Source organism: Aquarana catesbeiana, linkage group LG03 (assembly GCF_042186555.1).
Source record: "Aquarana catesbeiana isolate 2022-GZ linkage group LG03, ASM4218655v1, whole genome shotgun sequence".
In the NCBI taxonomy this organism is placed as follows: Eukaryota; Metazoa; Chordata; class Amphibia; order Anura; family Ranidae; genus Aquarana; species Aquarana catesbeiana.
The window spans coordinates 500,839,867-500,855,779 of NC_133326.1; the positions used below are offsets into that span (position 1 = coordinate 500,839,867).

Consider the following 15,913-nt stretch of genomic DNA (forward strand, 5'->3'; position numbering starts at 1 on the left):
GTTATCCACTAAAATAACATATATGTACGCTTCCTTATGTGGATTTTAAACATTTGACACAGGCATTTAAAAATATGGAAATATTAATCTTTTAATGAACTTTTTTCATTCACCATTGAGGGATACGGCTTGGTAGTAAGAAACCCAGGTTCATACTACCATCTACAGGCTCATTCCTCTTCCTGCTTCATGGCACAGGTGTTTTCTTATGTTATGCAAAGGTTTATGACGCAGTTAGTGTAGCTTGTAACTCCCCCTGATCGCAGGATTTTAAAATGCTGTCTGCCAGCTTCTTCAGCAGAATATGATCCATCATAGGTTTTCTTTGTCCCTCTCTTCTTTAGAGGAAGAGATCCCTTTGGCCGAATTTCAGTCAGCAGTTGCTTCACCTAAACGAAAGGAAACTGTTCCTTTCCAATCGTGGCTGTGCATTCGGCTTTAAAATGTGAGAATTTCACCATTCCTTCCCTAGCATGGAGCCTGGACTTGGTTCTGATGGCTTTTGCAGATTTTTGGAAGCTTGCATAGTCGTCGCATGGTTGCGGAAGTAGTATCAAAAGGTTAAAAAATTGTTTCAACTCTGTCCTCTGCCTTGATTCTTCACTTCGCATCTTTCTATGTCTCAGCAATGTCGACCGGACCCCTTTTCAGCCATTCAGGGATTGCTGTCCCAGAGTATTAATGTTTGCGTGCTTATTCAAACCCATTTACAGTTCTGAAAACCAAAGGTGTTCAGTCCATCTTAGACTTTAAAGCGGGGGTCCACCTATCTATCGTTTTTTTTTTTTTTTTTTTTTTTTTTTTTTGAGTTCATTCACAAACTTTTCTTCTCAGCATTACATACTCACATATTGTGTGTAATATGTCCGCCTGTGTCAGATTTCGTCGGAAAGAATAACTTATATTATTCACTGCAGGCGGTTTCCATCTTCATTGTGGGCATTTGAAGCCCACAAGCATTTATTTCCTGGATGCGGTGAATGCTGTGCTCCCAGCATTCACCGCTCGTTCTCGCACATGCTCAGTGGCATCCTGGGAAGCCTGAGACTAGCTCCCAGGAGACTGTGCGGCATCTGGGAGAGGCTAGAAACACGCCTACTCCCACGGGAGGAGAACCAGGAAGTGCAAAGAAGAATAGAAAAATAAAAGGTAATTACTGTGATTTAAATTTTTTCAAACGGCATGTCAGCATCTAGGCAAGGAAGAGAGTACATACAGATATTGTTCAAAATTTGGGTGGAACCCCGCTTTAAGAGGAAGTAAACCCTGATGGGTGTTACTTCCTCTTTGTTTCCCTGCAAAGGTAAAGCATAATGGGCTACTGTGCATTGCACAGTAGCCCATTATGTGACACTTACCTGCAGGAGAAGCCTGTGATGTCCCTGTCTTCCTGGCTAGTAGCCAGCGTCCATTCTTCACCCCTCTGGCTCTGGCTCTGTGACTGGCCGGAGTCGCGTTACGTCACTCCCGCACATGCGCAAGGGAGCCGCCTTTAACGGCATGACCCGAGCTTGAAAAGCGTGCCCTTTCTAACTCCGGCGCATGCACAGAAGAAATTGCCCTACGGCGATTTGCAAATATCTCCTAGACCGTGCAGGTCTGGGAGATATTTCAAGCACCTATAGGTAAGCCTTAATCTAGACTTACCTGTAGGTTAAAGTGGTTGTAAAGGGTTTACAACCACTTTAAAGACATCTACAAAAGTTTCGGATTGAATCTAATCAGTCAGTTAGTTAGATTCTTTTTCTAAATTCTTGATGTTGATCCTGTTGGCACAGTTCTATTTGCCTACATCTTGCCCACCCTTCTCATTCATTGCTTGGTGACATCTCAGGGGATATAAATACTTTGGCCATGTCCTGTACTGTACAATTAAAATAAGAGGAATTTTGGTTTACCTGTAAATTCCGTATCTTTGAGTACAGTACAGGTCACCCTCCATTTCAATCCTTGATTACCCTCCAGTGCTTGAACAAAGCTAAAGACTCACAAAATAGGGTAGGATAGGGGAGGCACCCAGGAGGCATGCCATCAATAAAGCTTTTCCAGTGTCCAGTCATCTGATAGCACAAGCCTATAACCAAGGGACTATGAATACTTTGCATGTGTCTCGTACAATACTCCAAGATATGGAATTTGTTTGTAAGTACACACAGCCAAGCACCAGCACAGTCAGGAAAAGGAAGGTGCATGTTTACTTTCCATTTTTATCAAGAGACTGTGTTTGGACCCAGGGAATGCTCTTACTCTCCAGGTATGTTTTGAAACATACCTGTGCTGCCAGATGATGGATGTTGATTTAGGAGCATCTCAGACAAAAAGCTGAACAGGTTTGCTTCCAGGACTTGAATGTAGGAGTGAATGTAGCAAATTCCCTGGTGGCACCAAGAAATAAGTATACCTTGATAAATGCGTTTCCTCCACTGAAACGTTTACAGTACCTTGAAAAAGTATTCATACCCCTTGAATTTTCCACATTTTGTCATGTTGCAACCAAAAACGTAAATGTATTTTATTGGGATTTTATGTGATAGACCAACACAAAGTGGCACAATTGTGAAGTGGAAGAAAAATGATAAATGGTTTTCAACTTTTTTTTTTACAAATAAATATGTGAAAAGTGTGGCGTACATTTGTATTCAGCCCCCCTGAGTCAATACTTTGTAGAACCACCTTTCGCTGCAATTACAGCTGCAAGTCTGTTTGGGGAGGTCTCTACCAGCTTTGCACATCTAGAGAGTGACATTTTAGCCCATTCTTCTTTTCAAAATAGCTCAAGCTCTGTCAGATTGGACAGAGAGTATCTGTGAACAGCAGTTTTCAAGTCTTGCCACAGATTCTCAATTGGAAATTGAGAGCTGCAAATCTTTTTGGGTATGTCTCTACCAGCTTTGCACATCTAGAGTAAAAATTTTGCTCATTCTTGCAAAATAGCTTAAGCTCTGTCAGATTGGATGGAGCGCATATGTGAATGCCAATTTTTAAGTCTTACCACAGATTCTCAATTGGATTTAGGTCTGGACTCCGAGTGGGCCATTCTAACACATGAATATGCTTTGATCTAAACCATTCAATTGTAGCTCTGGCTGTATGTTTAGGGCCGTTGTCCTGCTGCAAGGTGAACCTCCGCCCCAGTCTTTTGCAGGCTCGCAGGTTTTCTTCTACGATTGCCCTGTTCCATCCATCTTCCCATCAACTCTGACCAGCATCTCTGTCCCTGCTGAAGAAAAGCATCCCCACAACATGATGCTGCCACCACCATGTTTCATGGTGGGGATGGTTTGTTGAAGGTGATGTGCAGTGTTCATTTTCTGCCACACATAGCGTTTTTGCTTTCATGCCAAAAATTAAAATTTGGTCTCATTTGACCAGAGCACCTTCTTTCACATGTTTGCTGTGTCCTCCACGTGGCTTCTCACAAACTGGACTTCCTATGGCTTTCTTTCAACAATGGCTTTCTTCTTTCCACTCTTCCATAAAGACCAGATTTGTGGAGTGCACGACTAATGGTTTTCCTGTGGACAGATTCTCCCACCTGAGCTGTTGATCTCTGCAACTCCTCCGGGGTTACCATGGGCCTCTTGGCTGCTTCTCTGATTAATACTCCCCTTGCTTGAACTGTCAGTTTAGGTGGACAGCCATGTCTTGGTAGGTTAGCAGTTGTGCCATACACTTTTTTTTTTTTTTTTTTTTTAAATGTTCAAAGCTTGGGATATTTTTTTTTATGACTTAACCCTGCTTAAGGCTGGCTTCACACTGCTGCAGTGCAGGAATGCTGCAAATCTACTGCGCGTTCCCGCACCGACTTGCACGGCAGTTCACACTGCCATATGCGAACTGCTGGGGAGTGTCATACATTGTTAACGACACCCCCAGTTCAGCTCGCATATCGCTCTGTGAACTGACAGTTTGGACACCCATGCGATCTGATTCTGGTCCGAACAAAAAAAAAAGGGTCCCTGCGTGTTTGGACCGAATGCGGTGCGATATCAGCCATACTATCTGTATGGCTGATATCGCACCGCACAAACATCGCATGTGATGTGAACAGCAGTGCGCTGCGAATCACATGCGATGTCTGCCATCGCAGCAGTGTGAACCCAGCCTTAAACTTCTCCACAACTTTATCCCTGGCCTGTCTGGTGTGTTCCTTGGCCTTTATGATGCTGTTTGTTCACTAAGGTTCTTGGACACACCTGAGAGCTTCACAGAACAGCTTTATTTTTACTGAGATTAAATTACACACAGGTGGCCTTCTGAAGGCAATTGGTTACACTAGATTTTAGTTAGGTGTATCGGAGTAAAGCGGGCTGAATACAAATGCAAGCCACAGTTTTCACATATTTATTTGTAAAAAAAAAAAGTTAACCTTTAAAACAGTTTTTTCATTTTCTTTCCACTTCGCAATTATGTGCCACTTTGTGTTGGTCTATTACATAAAATTCCAGTAAAATGCATTTGTTTTTGGTTGTAACATGACAAAATGTGGAAAATTTCAAGGGGTGTGAATACTTTTTCCAAGGCACTGTACCTGGCCTACTTTTAGGGATTGAGGATAGTTGCATTCTTGTTCTTCTCACTTTGAAATAGCCTCAGTGTTGTGCACTGACCTTGTTTGTCTGTTAGTTGACACTCCGTTGCCTCTACTGTTCTTTCGATTAGTTGGAGGTTTTTTAAAACATTGTATTGTTAGCACCATCACAGGTCAGGTGTCTTTGCTGTCTGTTCTTTTTCATCATCCTCTTGCTAATACTTCACAGATTTATACACTTATACAAGGGGGTTCATACAGTGGGGAACATACTTATTTGATCCCCTGCAAATTTTGTAAGTTTGCCCACTATGACCACATGACCCTAAGCACACCATCCCTACAGTCAAGCACAAAGGTGGAAACATGATGCTTTGGGGTTGTTTCTCTGCTAAAGGTACAGACCCACTTTGCCTCATTGAGGGGCCAATGGATGGAGCCATGTATGGTAAAATCTTGGATGAGAACCTTTTTCCCTCAGCCAGAACACTGAAGATGGGTCTTCCAGCATGACAATGACCCAAAACATACCACCAAGGCAACAAAGGCGTTGTCTCAAGAAGAAGCAACTTAAGGTCATCGAGTGGCCTAGCTAGTCCCTAGACCTTAATTTAAATTTATGGAGGGAGCTAAAACTTCAAGTTGCCAAGCTACAGCCAAGAAACCTTTAATGATTTAGACCCCTTTCACACTGGGGCGGTTTTCAGGCGGTATTGCGCTAAAAATACCGCCTGAAAACCGCCCCTAAACAGCCGCCGCTGTTTGTTCAGTGTGAAAGCCCTCGTGCGGTGGCAGGACGGTGAAAAAAGTCCTGCAAACCGCTTCTTTGGAGCGGGGAAGGAGCGGTGTATTCACCGCTCCTTCACCGCTCCTGCCCATTGAAATCAATGGGACAGCGCGGCTATACCGCCGTAATACCGCGGCTATAGCCGCGCTGTACGAGGTTTTTAACCCTTTTTCGGCCGCCAGCGGGGGGTTAAAACCGCACCGCTAGCGGCCGAATACCGCTGCAAGAACGACGGTACAGCAGCGCTAAAAATAGCGCTGTTGTACCGCCGACGCCCCCACCGCCCCAGTGTGAAAGGGGCCTTAGAGAAGCTCTGTAAAAGAGTGGACCAAAATCCCTCCTGAGATGTGTGCACACCTGTTCACTAACTAAAAGAAATCTTACCCCTGTGCTTGGCAACAAGGGTTTCTCCACTAAGTACAAAGTCATGTTTTGCTTGCAGTTCTTGTTTTACTCACTGAACATTTGTATCGTGTTTTTTCTGGATTTTTGGTTGATATTCTGTCTATCATTTAAAATACACCTATGATAAAAAAAAAATTATAGACCCCCTATTTCTTTGTAAGTGGGCAAACGTACAAAATATGTAGGGGATCAAATCATTTTCCCCACTGTAGGTTTTTCCCCCTTTTAGGCCTACCTTTCAACCTTGGGATTTAAATTAAAACCATTAAAGACATTTTTATCTTCATGCATTCCCTGTACAGCACTGTGATGCCATCATGCACTGGGGAAGGTGTTTGCGCACACACAGAGTTAGTAGTGCGGAATGTCAGACTGGAAGAGATTGAGCTGACACACACCTTAGTGCCCAAGCGAGTACTTGCGCTGTGTGTGGGTGGGTGGGTGATTTTTTTTTTTTGTTTTTTGTTTTTTAATGGCTTTTTTCTTTTAAAGTGATTGCAAAGTTGCTTTAAAAACAAAAAAAAAACAAACATGTTATACTTACCTGCTCTGTGCAAATGCACAGAGCAGCCTGGATCCTCCTCTTCTCGGGTCCCTCTTTGCTGCCCCTGGCCCCGCCCCCTCTCTCCTGATTGGCTAACCTGACTTTGACAGCCGCTGAAGCCAATGGCGCCGATGCTGTGCGTCAGCCAATTAGGAGGGAGAGTCTCGGAGGGCCAAGGGAGTCGTGGAGATTGCTGGACAGAGATGGGGCTCAGGTAAGTATTAGGGGTTGCTGGGGAGGCTGCTGCACACAGAAGGCTTTTTATCTTAATGCGTAGAATTCATTAAGATAAACCTTCTGCCTTTACAACTTCTTTAACTTGGTTGCGATATAATGGTCTCTTCCGCTGTTATCCATTTATGAGTGTTAACCTCTGGTGGAGTAATTTTTGTATTGACAGGGGTATCTCTACGACCTTAATATAAAAGCCTGTAACAACCTGCTTTTTTAAAGAAGAACTCCGGGGCTAAATGTATATTTTTCAATGCAGTGGGGCTGTGCCTACACTGCATAGGTTAACTGCTCTTTTAGTCCTGCAGTGCAAGGAAAAGCTATACTTGCCTGATCCTCCCGAAAAACAGCACTACCCCACGTCCAGAGCTGGTCTATGGGTGTAATGTCAGGGACAGTCCATTCACATAACTACTAGCATGCGGGTGGGTGCTCTCGGGAGCAGCAAGGACCAGTCTTGCACTTAGAGGATTGGCGGATTAGGTTATAATATCTCCGCTCTGCAATTCCCTAGACAAAAACGAGCAGTTACATAGTAGGTGAGGTTGAAAAAAGACACAAGTCCATCAAGTGCAACCTATATGTGTGAATATGTCAGTATTACATTGTAAATCCCTGTATGTTGCGGTCGTTCAGGTGCGCTCATCTAATAGTTTTTTGAAACTATCAATTCCCCCCGCTGAGACCACCGCCTGTGGAAGGGAATTCCACGTCCTTGCCACTCTTACAGTAAAGAACGCTCTACATAGTTTAAGGTTAAACCTCTTTTCTTATAATTTTAATGAGTGGCCACGTGTCTTGTTAAACTCCTTTCCGCTAAAAAGTTTTATCCCTGTTGTGGGGTCACCAGTATGGTATTTGTAAATTGAAATCATATCCCCTCTCAAGCCTCTCTTCCCCAGAGAGAATAAGTTCAGTGCTCACAACCTTTCTTCATAACTAATGTCTTCCAAACACTTTATTAGCTTTGTTGCCCTTCTTTGTACTCGCTCCATTTCCAGTACATCCTTCCTGAGGACTGGTGCCAAGAACTGGACAGCATACTCCGGGTGCGGCCGGACCAGAGTCTTGTAGAGCGGGAGAATTATCACTCTATCCTTGGAGTTAATCCCCTTTTTAATGCATGCCAATATTCTGTTTGCTTTGTTAGCAGCAGCTTGGCATTGCATGCCATTGCTGAGCCTATCATCTATTAGGACCCCCAGGTCCCTTTCCATCCTAGATTCCCCCAGAGGTCCCCCTAGTGTATGGATTGCACACATATTTTTGCCACCCAAATGCATTATTTTACATTTTTCTACGTTAAACCTCATTTGCCATGTAGTTGCCCACCCCATTAATTTGTTTAAATCTTCTTGAAAGGTTTCCACATCCTGCGGGGAAGTTATTGCCCTGCTTAGCTTAGTATTGTCCGCAAGTAAAGAGATTGAACTGTTCACCCCATCCTCCAGGTCATTTATGAACAAATTTAAATAGGATTGGTCCCAGCACAGAACCCTGTGGGACCCCACTACCCACTCCTGACCATTCCAAGTATTCCCCATTTATCACCACCCTCTGAACTCACCCTTGTAGCAAGTTTTCATTCCATGTACTTGCCCTATGGTCCGTGCAAACGGACCATTTTTTGTACAGTAAACATTTATGGGGAACTGTGTCCAATGCTTTTGCAAAATCCAGATACACCACGTCTACGGGCCTGCCTTTATCAAGATGGCAGCTCCCCTCCTCATAGAAGGTTAATAGATTAGTTTGGCAAGAACGATTCTTCATGAATCCATGCTGATTACTGCTAATGATACAGTTTTCATTACTAAAATCTTGTTTATAGTCCCTTATCATCCCCTCCAAGAGCTTGCATACTATTGATGTTAGGCTAGGGTCTGTAATTCCCAGGGATGTATTTCGGGCCCTTTTTAAATATTGGTGCTACATTGGCTTTTCTCCAGTCAGCTGGTACCATTCCAGTCAGTAGACTGTCAGTGAAAATTAAAAACAATGGCCTGGCAATTACTTGACTGAGTTCCCGAAGTACCCTCGGGTGCAAGCCACCCGGTCCCGGTGATTTACTAATGTTAAGTTTCCCAAGTCTAATTCTAATTCTGTCCTCTGTTAACCATGGAGGTGCTTTCTGTGATGTGTCACGAGGATAAACACTGCAGTTTTGGCTGATGAAGCCCCCTGATTCCCTTGTGACGACTGAGAAGAATAAATTCAATACCTTCGCCATCTCCCCATTCTTTGTAACCAGATGTCCTTCCTCATTCTTTATGGGGGCAATATGGTCTGTCCTCCCTTTTTTAGTGTTTACATAAAGAATTTCTTGGGATTTTTTTTTTTTGCTCTCCTCTTCACTATGTGTCTTTCGTGTTCTATCTTAGCAGCCCTAATTGCACCCTTACAATTCTTGTTGCATTATTTATAAAGTTTGAATGCTGCTGATGATCCTTTTTGAAGGCCTTATCTTTTGCTTTTTATATGAATTTTTACATTGGAGTTAAGCCATCCAGGACTTTTGTCGCTTTTTTAAATTTATTACCCAATGGGATGCACTGGCTTATGCCCTTATTTAACCACTTAACAACCACGCTATAGCCGAATAATGGCTACAGCATCTCGATAACTCTGGGTACTATGACGACCTCCCAGAATCGCGCACCCCCTGGTGTGTCCACGCGGGAGTAACCGTGACTGCCGGGTCCCGAGGACCTGGTGCATCACGGTAAATGGACGCTGACAGCGGCCGTTTACCAGCGCAATCGCTCCGTCAAATGATGAAGCGATAAATTGTAAACAAACCGGCGGCATGTCCGGTTCCTCTCTCTCCTCCTCTGTACCTATCGGTACAGTGTGAGGGGAGAGATCGGGTGCAGCAGTGCTGTGGGCTGGATCTGTAGTGCCCACAGCGCTGCTCTATGCCCATTGCAGCCTCTTCCATCCATCCATGCTTCGCCATCCCTCTGTCATACTCAGCCATCCATCCATGCTCCTTCATTCATCCATCCATCCCATCCGGCCTTGCTCAGCCCTACCCTACCCAGCCTTGCTCAGCCCTACCCTACCCAGCCTTGCTCAGCCCTACCCTACCCAGCCTTGCTCAGCCCTACCCAACCGTGCCACTACAGTGCCCCACAAAAGTGTAATAGGTAGTCAAATTAAGCTGGCCATACACCTATAGATTATCTGCAGATTTTCTATGGTTAGATGGAAAAAGTGCAACAGATTTCTCCATGTTCGCTAAACTGTGTGGATGGAGGAATCTCCCACTTTTTCCATCTAACCATTGAAAATCTGCAGATAATCTATAGGTGTATGGCCAGCTTTAGAGTTGACATTTATGCCCCTAGAACACCTGATGGTGCTCTGTGCATGTTGGGCCTCTGTATGTGGCCAGGCTGTGGAAAAGTCTCCCACATGTGGTATCGCCGTACTCAGGAGGAGTAGGAGAATCTATTTTGTGGTGTAATTTTTGGTATGTACATGCTATGTGTTAGAAATATTGTATAAATGGACAACTTTGTGTAAAAAAATAAAATGCGTTTTTCATTTTCTTTCCACATTTTCCAAACACTTGTAGAAAAAAATGACCTGTTCAAAGGACTCATGCCTCAAAGATTATACATTTTCTTTCCAAAACTGGGTAATTTTTGGGGAGTTTCCATTGTCCTGGTGCCCCAGGGCCTTCAAAATTGCAAGAGGTAGTCAAGAAATGATGTGTAATTTATACTCTTAGAATGCCTGGAGGTGCACCCTGCATGTTGGGCCTCTGTATGTGGCCAGACTATGTAAAAGTCTCAAACATGTGGTATCGCCATACTCAGGAGAAGTAGTAGACTGTGTTTTGGGGTGTAATTTGTGGTATGCATATGCTGTGTGTGAGAAATAACCTGCTAATATGACAATTTTGTGAAAAGAAAAAAAAATATTGATTTTCCAATTGTGGGAAAAAATTACAACTTCAAAAAACTCACCATGCCTCTTACTAAATACCTTGGAATGTCTACTTTCCAAAAAGGGTAATTTGGGGGGTATTTGTACTTTCCTGGCTTGTCAAAAAATGAGACCTTTCAGCTTGTGGACCCTAATACTTTCACACAGACCAAATAATATACACCGATTTGGGTTATTTTTACCAAAGATATGTAGCAGTATAAATTTTGGCCAAAATTTAGGAATAAAAATTACTAAAATGTGAGAGCACCGAAAGCTGTAAATTGGTGGAAAAGTGGTTAATATGCTCTTAAAGCGAACCCATCTCCCCTCCGTGTTCTTTGTTCCTAAGATTTTATCCCAGTTCAAATCTTCTAGCCAGTTCGTAGTTTATGGAAGTTGGCTCTTTTGAAATTCAGGGTCTCTTGTATTTCCCTTATGTTTCCTTTTTGTGTGATTTATACTGAAGCCAATTGACCTGTGATCGCTGTTTCCTAAATTGCCCCGTATTTCCACATACGTGATCAGGTCTGTATTGTTGGTAATCAGTAGATCTAGTAACGCTTTATTTCTAGTTGGTGCGTCTACCATCTGACCCTTGAAATTGTCCTACAAGACGTTTAGGAACTGGCGAGCCCTAGATGAATGCGTGGTTCCCTCCTCCCATTCTGTCTGAATAATTAAAATCCCCATTATAACACTTCCCATCCTTGCTGCTAAGCCAAATTGTGATAGGAGGTCTGCCTCCCCCTCCTCCCTCAGGTTAGGGGGCCTATACCATGCTCCCAGTATTTTCCCTTTAGCTTCATCCATGCAGCTAACCCATGCAGTGCGGGCACAATAAAAATTTTGCACAAAGTTCTTTTTTAAGAGTTCATTTTGGATGGGTAAGTCTCAGTTTACAGGGAAAGTGTGTCTGGGAGGTAACACCCTCTTCTTCTTGGTGTGGAATACCAATTTGAAATTGGACACTTTATGAGGCAATCTGAAGTGCTTACTGCTATTGCTGAACATGATCTGCACTTTGAATTGAATTGCTGTATGAGAAAATGTTTTACTCCTGTGGGAGTTTTAGAATCCCTTTTTTCTCACCTTAACGTTCATGCACTTTATACAGTATTTTGGATGTTTTTTATGAACAAATTTGAACACGCTGTTGCACATTAAATTGAATTGCTGCACTGAGAGAGTGGGCGCTTTCTAAGGATTTTTTTTCACTTGTCTTTTCACTGTATGTTTGGGGATTTTGAGCATATTTTTATTTATCACCTATATTTTGCACTAAGGTTGTGTGTTTTGTTTTTGTGCTTTTTGATAATCTTATACCTCCTACAAAGCCCCAACTCTTGGAAAACAAAGTGTTCCCATGCAGTGGGGCTGTGGGGGAGGGGTGGAAAGGTTAGATTTAGTTTGAGTCCCCGATTTAAAGCTAAATCTAACCCGGCTGGAGAAATAAATACCAAATTCATGGCTGTAGCACCTGCGAGCTCGTTTAACCCCATGAACAAAACAAGTGTCTGCACAGTTTTTTAACAACCCCCCCAAACTAGGGATCTCTATGTAAACCTGACTAATTGAAGATGTAAGCACTGATATGTGTTCCATTTTAACTTGATCAGAAACCAGGCACAGTTCTTCAGGCATCACAATCAAAAACTCCTGTGGTGGAAGCTAAACAGACATTAGAGGTGGCAAAGTCTAAGTCCCCTTCAAAAGCCCCACAGCCAGCAAGTGAAAGCTCTGAGGAGTCAGACAGCGATGGAGAGCCCGTTGCTAAGGTATTTAAAGAAGTTTCGTTCTTCTCGAATATATAGTTACTGTGCATTAAAGTGATACTACTTGTTTGTTATTTTTAAAGAAAAAAAAAGTCAAATTTACCCGTTATGTGCAGTGGTTTTGCACAGAGCAGCCCAGATTCTCCTCTTAGGTTCCTCGTCGGTGCTCCTAAACCCCCCTCCCTCCTATCAAGTGCCCCCACAGCAAGCAGCTTGCTATAGGGGCACCCGAGCCACAGCTCCGTGTGCCCATTCAGACACGGAGCCATGATTTGGCCCTTCCTCTCTCTTGATTGGCTAACTGACTTTGACAGCAGCAGGTGCCAATGGCACCGCTGCTGTGTCTCAGCAAATCAGAAGGGAGAGTCCCGGAGGGCCAAGGCACTTGTGTATATCGCTGAATAGAGATGGGGCTCAGGTAAGTATGAGGGAGGCTGCTGCACACAGGCTTTTTTTATCTTAACCACTTGTTTACTGGGCACCTAAACCCCTCCTTCTGCCCAGACCAATTTTCAGCTTTTAGAGCTGTCACTCTTTGAACGACAATTGCGCGGTCATACAACACTGTACCCAAATGAAATTTTTATCATTTTTTTCCCACAATAGAGCTTTCTTTTGGTGGTATTTAAACACCTCTGGGTTTTTTATTTTTTGTTAATAAATTTTGCAAACAGGTAATTTTTCTCCTTTATTGATGTACGCTGATGAGGCTACACTGATCGGCTGCACTGATGGGCATTGGTAGGTGACACTGATTGGCACCACTGGTGAGCATTAATAGGTGCACTTGTGGGCACTGATAGATGGCGCTGATTGCTGGCACTTACTACTGTGGGCACTGATTTGTGGCACTCGCAGGCGGTACTTGTGGGCACATATGAGGCAGCTTCGCCTCTTCCTCTTCGGGAATGATGTCCCTTCAAACAGAAGCTGGTGATCGGCTTTTTTTCTTCTCACGCTGTCAGCGTGAGAAGAAAAAAAAACTATTACCGATCTTCTGTTCACACCACATGAACAGCTGTCATTGGCTAACAGCTGATCACGTGGTGAGGGGCTGGGATCGGCCTCTTACTCGGATCTGTGATCACTCGAGTCTCATTGACTCGGGTGACCACAGTGTGCCCCCTTCAGGGGGGTGTGGCCACCTTGCAAAGGGGAAGACATCTATTCACGGCCTCCCGGCAAAGGAGATCCACGCTGTAGCCATCATTCGGCTATAGTGCGGATCTGAACAAGTTAATGCATTAAGATAAAAAACCTTCTGCCTTTACAACCACTTTAAAGTAGAACTATAGGCAAAACTTATTTTTTTTATTTTTTATTTTTTTGGATAGAGCAAGGGAGGGTTATAACACCCTGCTAGATTTTTTTTTTTTTTTTTTCCCATCTGTGTCCCATTACAGAGATTTCCCTTCACTTCCTGTCCCGTAGGCAAACATGAAGTAAGGGAATTCCTTGGGGACCCCCAGGTCACCAGAACTAGTGTCCCCATTGGAAGATTTCCCCTCCATTACTTTTCTGGGGACAACCCAAAATTTGGGATTTTCTTTTACTTTCACTTTCAATGATAATGGTAAACTGGGGAAATACAGAGGGTGAATCTCCTTAAAACGGTAGTGAACCCTTTTCCCTCAGCTTGTCTTCTGGGTATCGCGGCTCCAGCGCCGTGAGTAGCCGGAGCCACGATGTCGTCACTCCTGCACATGCGTGCGGGAGACTTCTTTCTGCCAAGGTCCGGCATCTGCCGGACATTCAGCTGAGAGTCCCTGAAGCGCATGCGCCACTGAAGTCAGCGGCTCGTTGCAAGGGGAATATCTCCTAAACCGTACAGGTTTAGGAGATAGTCTTTTTACCTTCAGGTAAGCCTTATTATAGGCTTACCTGTAGGTAAAAGTTAAAAAAACAACTTTACTACCACTTTAACTGGGCACAGACAGCAATATAAACTGACAAGCATTCTAATCCCTCTCCACTCCATCCAAAACTAAAATAAGTTTTGCCTTTAGTTATGCTTTAAGCCTTTAGTGTGTTAAATCTGTTATATTCAATGCTTGCGAAAACAAATGGCAATCTTTTTAATTGAGAAATCGAAATCTTGCTCATGAATATTTAATGTTAATGGCATGCAGCCTGCACTGTACCACTATGCAAGGTATATTCTCAGTTTAAAAAAATTATGAAAAAGCATTGTTTTTTTTTTTTTTTTTTTTTCTATACACCAACTATATATATCAGATAAGTCAAGACCAGGAGCTGCACGCTGTGTGGAATAGGAATTGTATCAACCGGTCTGGCAGATTCCAGCTGGCTTCTGTCATGCAATCCAATCAAATAAGGACTGGGAGAAAAGTACAAGTACAGAACATTTTAATCAAAATATTTCCTTATCTGACGCAGTGAACTGAAAAATTAGGAACAACCGTTTTGGACGTCCCCACACTTCCTCAATTTCTAATGTCAAACTGTTGTTCCTATTTTTTCATTTCACTGTGTCATGTAAGGGAACTTTTTGACTAAAATGTTCTACTATTGAGCCCTGCACCTGGTCCTTCTTTGCTTTGGATTTTATATATATATATATATATATATATATATATATATATATATATATATATATATATATATATTCTCAGATAGAGATTATACAGTAAATTGCATTCTTTCGCTGCTCATTGGAGGGCAATGTAGTCCTCTCTGTGAGCTGCCTGTTGTAGAATCTGCTGGGCTTATTTCCTTTTTGTGGTCTGCTATTGGACAGGTCCCTCTTGTTCCTGTTTTTTTGCTCCCTTGTGTCCCCTCTTGAGATTGCACAGACTGTATTTTACTTTGTTTTTTGATTATAGGTTACCTTAGTAAACAAGTACAGTAATCTTGCCTTTTTTAAATGGCTGTCTTGATTACCTCTGCTGTTTTTTCTCTTGGTCAGAAACCTGCCGCAGTTCATTTATCTCAGCCAAAAACTCCTTCTGGGGGAGCTAAACAAGCATCTGTGTTGGCTAAAACTCAGAGCCCAGCAAAAACAACTCCACAAGCAGATGAGAGCTCTGAGGTGTCAGACAGCAATGAAGAGTCAGCTGCTAAGGTATCTAAAGGAATTTTCCTTTCATGTGTACATACAGTAATTACTGCTCCTTTAGCTTGCCACATAGATGAGACAATCCAACTTCAGAACAATATTTCTTCTGAAAGACAATTCTAAATCATGTGTTCTTACTCTCTGAACAATGTTATACTAATTGGGGTTGTTTAACAAGGAAAGGCGATAGAAAAACATTCCCAGAAACGGCCTTATATTGGGTCAGAAAGGGATTTGCTGAAAAGTCTTAACAGTTCACTTTATAGTTGGTAGCATAAAAATAATATGCCACATCCACTGGCTTTGAAATCATCACATGACCTATGCTGAACCATAAACCCATAGACATATAGCATTTGTATATGTTATATTGCAAGCTCTTTAAAGAAAATATTCTTCTTTCCCATCCATTGAGGAATGCAAGAAGTCTTTTACTTTCAGGTAATACTACTGCCTACAGGAGGATTGGACACTGACAAAAAAAGTAATTGTAGGTTAACCTATGATAACGCCTTTTCTATCCTGCATGCCATATCAAGTACATGAACAGAAACAGGCCGTGCCCATCAAAGGGCTCCCAAGTAAAGTGTTTTTTTTTTTGTTTTTTTTTTAATGAGTACAAAAAGCCTCTTTT

General features: G+C 42.8%; 1 protein-coding gene across 3 annotated transcripts in view; it reads left to right on the forward strand.

Annotated features, from left to right (window-relative positions):
- Nucleotides 1-15,913, forward strand: part of LOC141132540 (uncharacterized) — a gene marked incomplete in the record, with an annotated part of 127,613 nt that overhangs the window by 30,029 nt on the left and 81,671 nt on the right. For all 3 annotated transcript variants that reach the window (XM_073621090.1, XM_073621092.1, XM_073621091.1), the window contains 2 exon segments: nt 12,048-12,206; nt 15,130-15,285. In XM_073621090.1, the coding sequence (XP_073477191.1) occupies nt 12,048-12,206; nt 15,130-15,285 (315 nt within the window).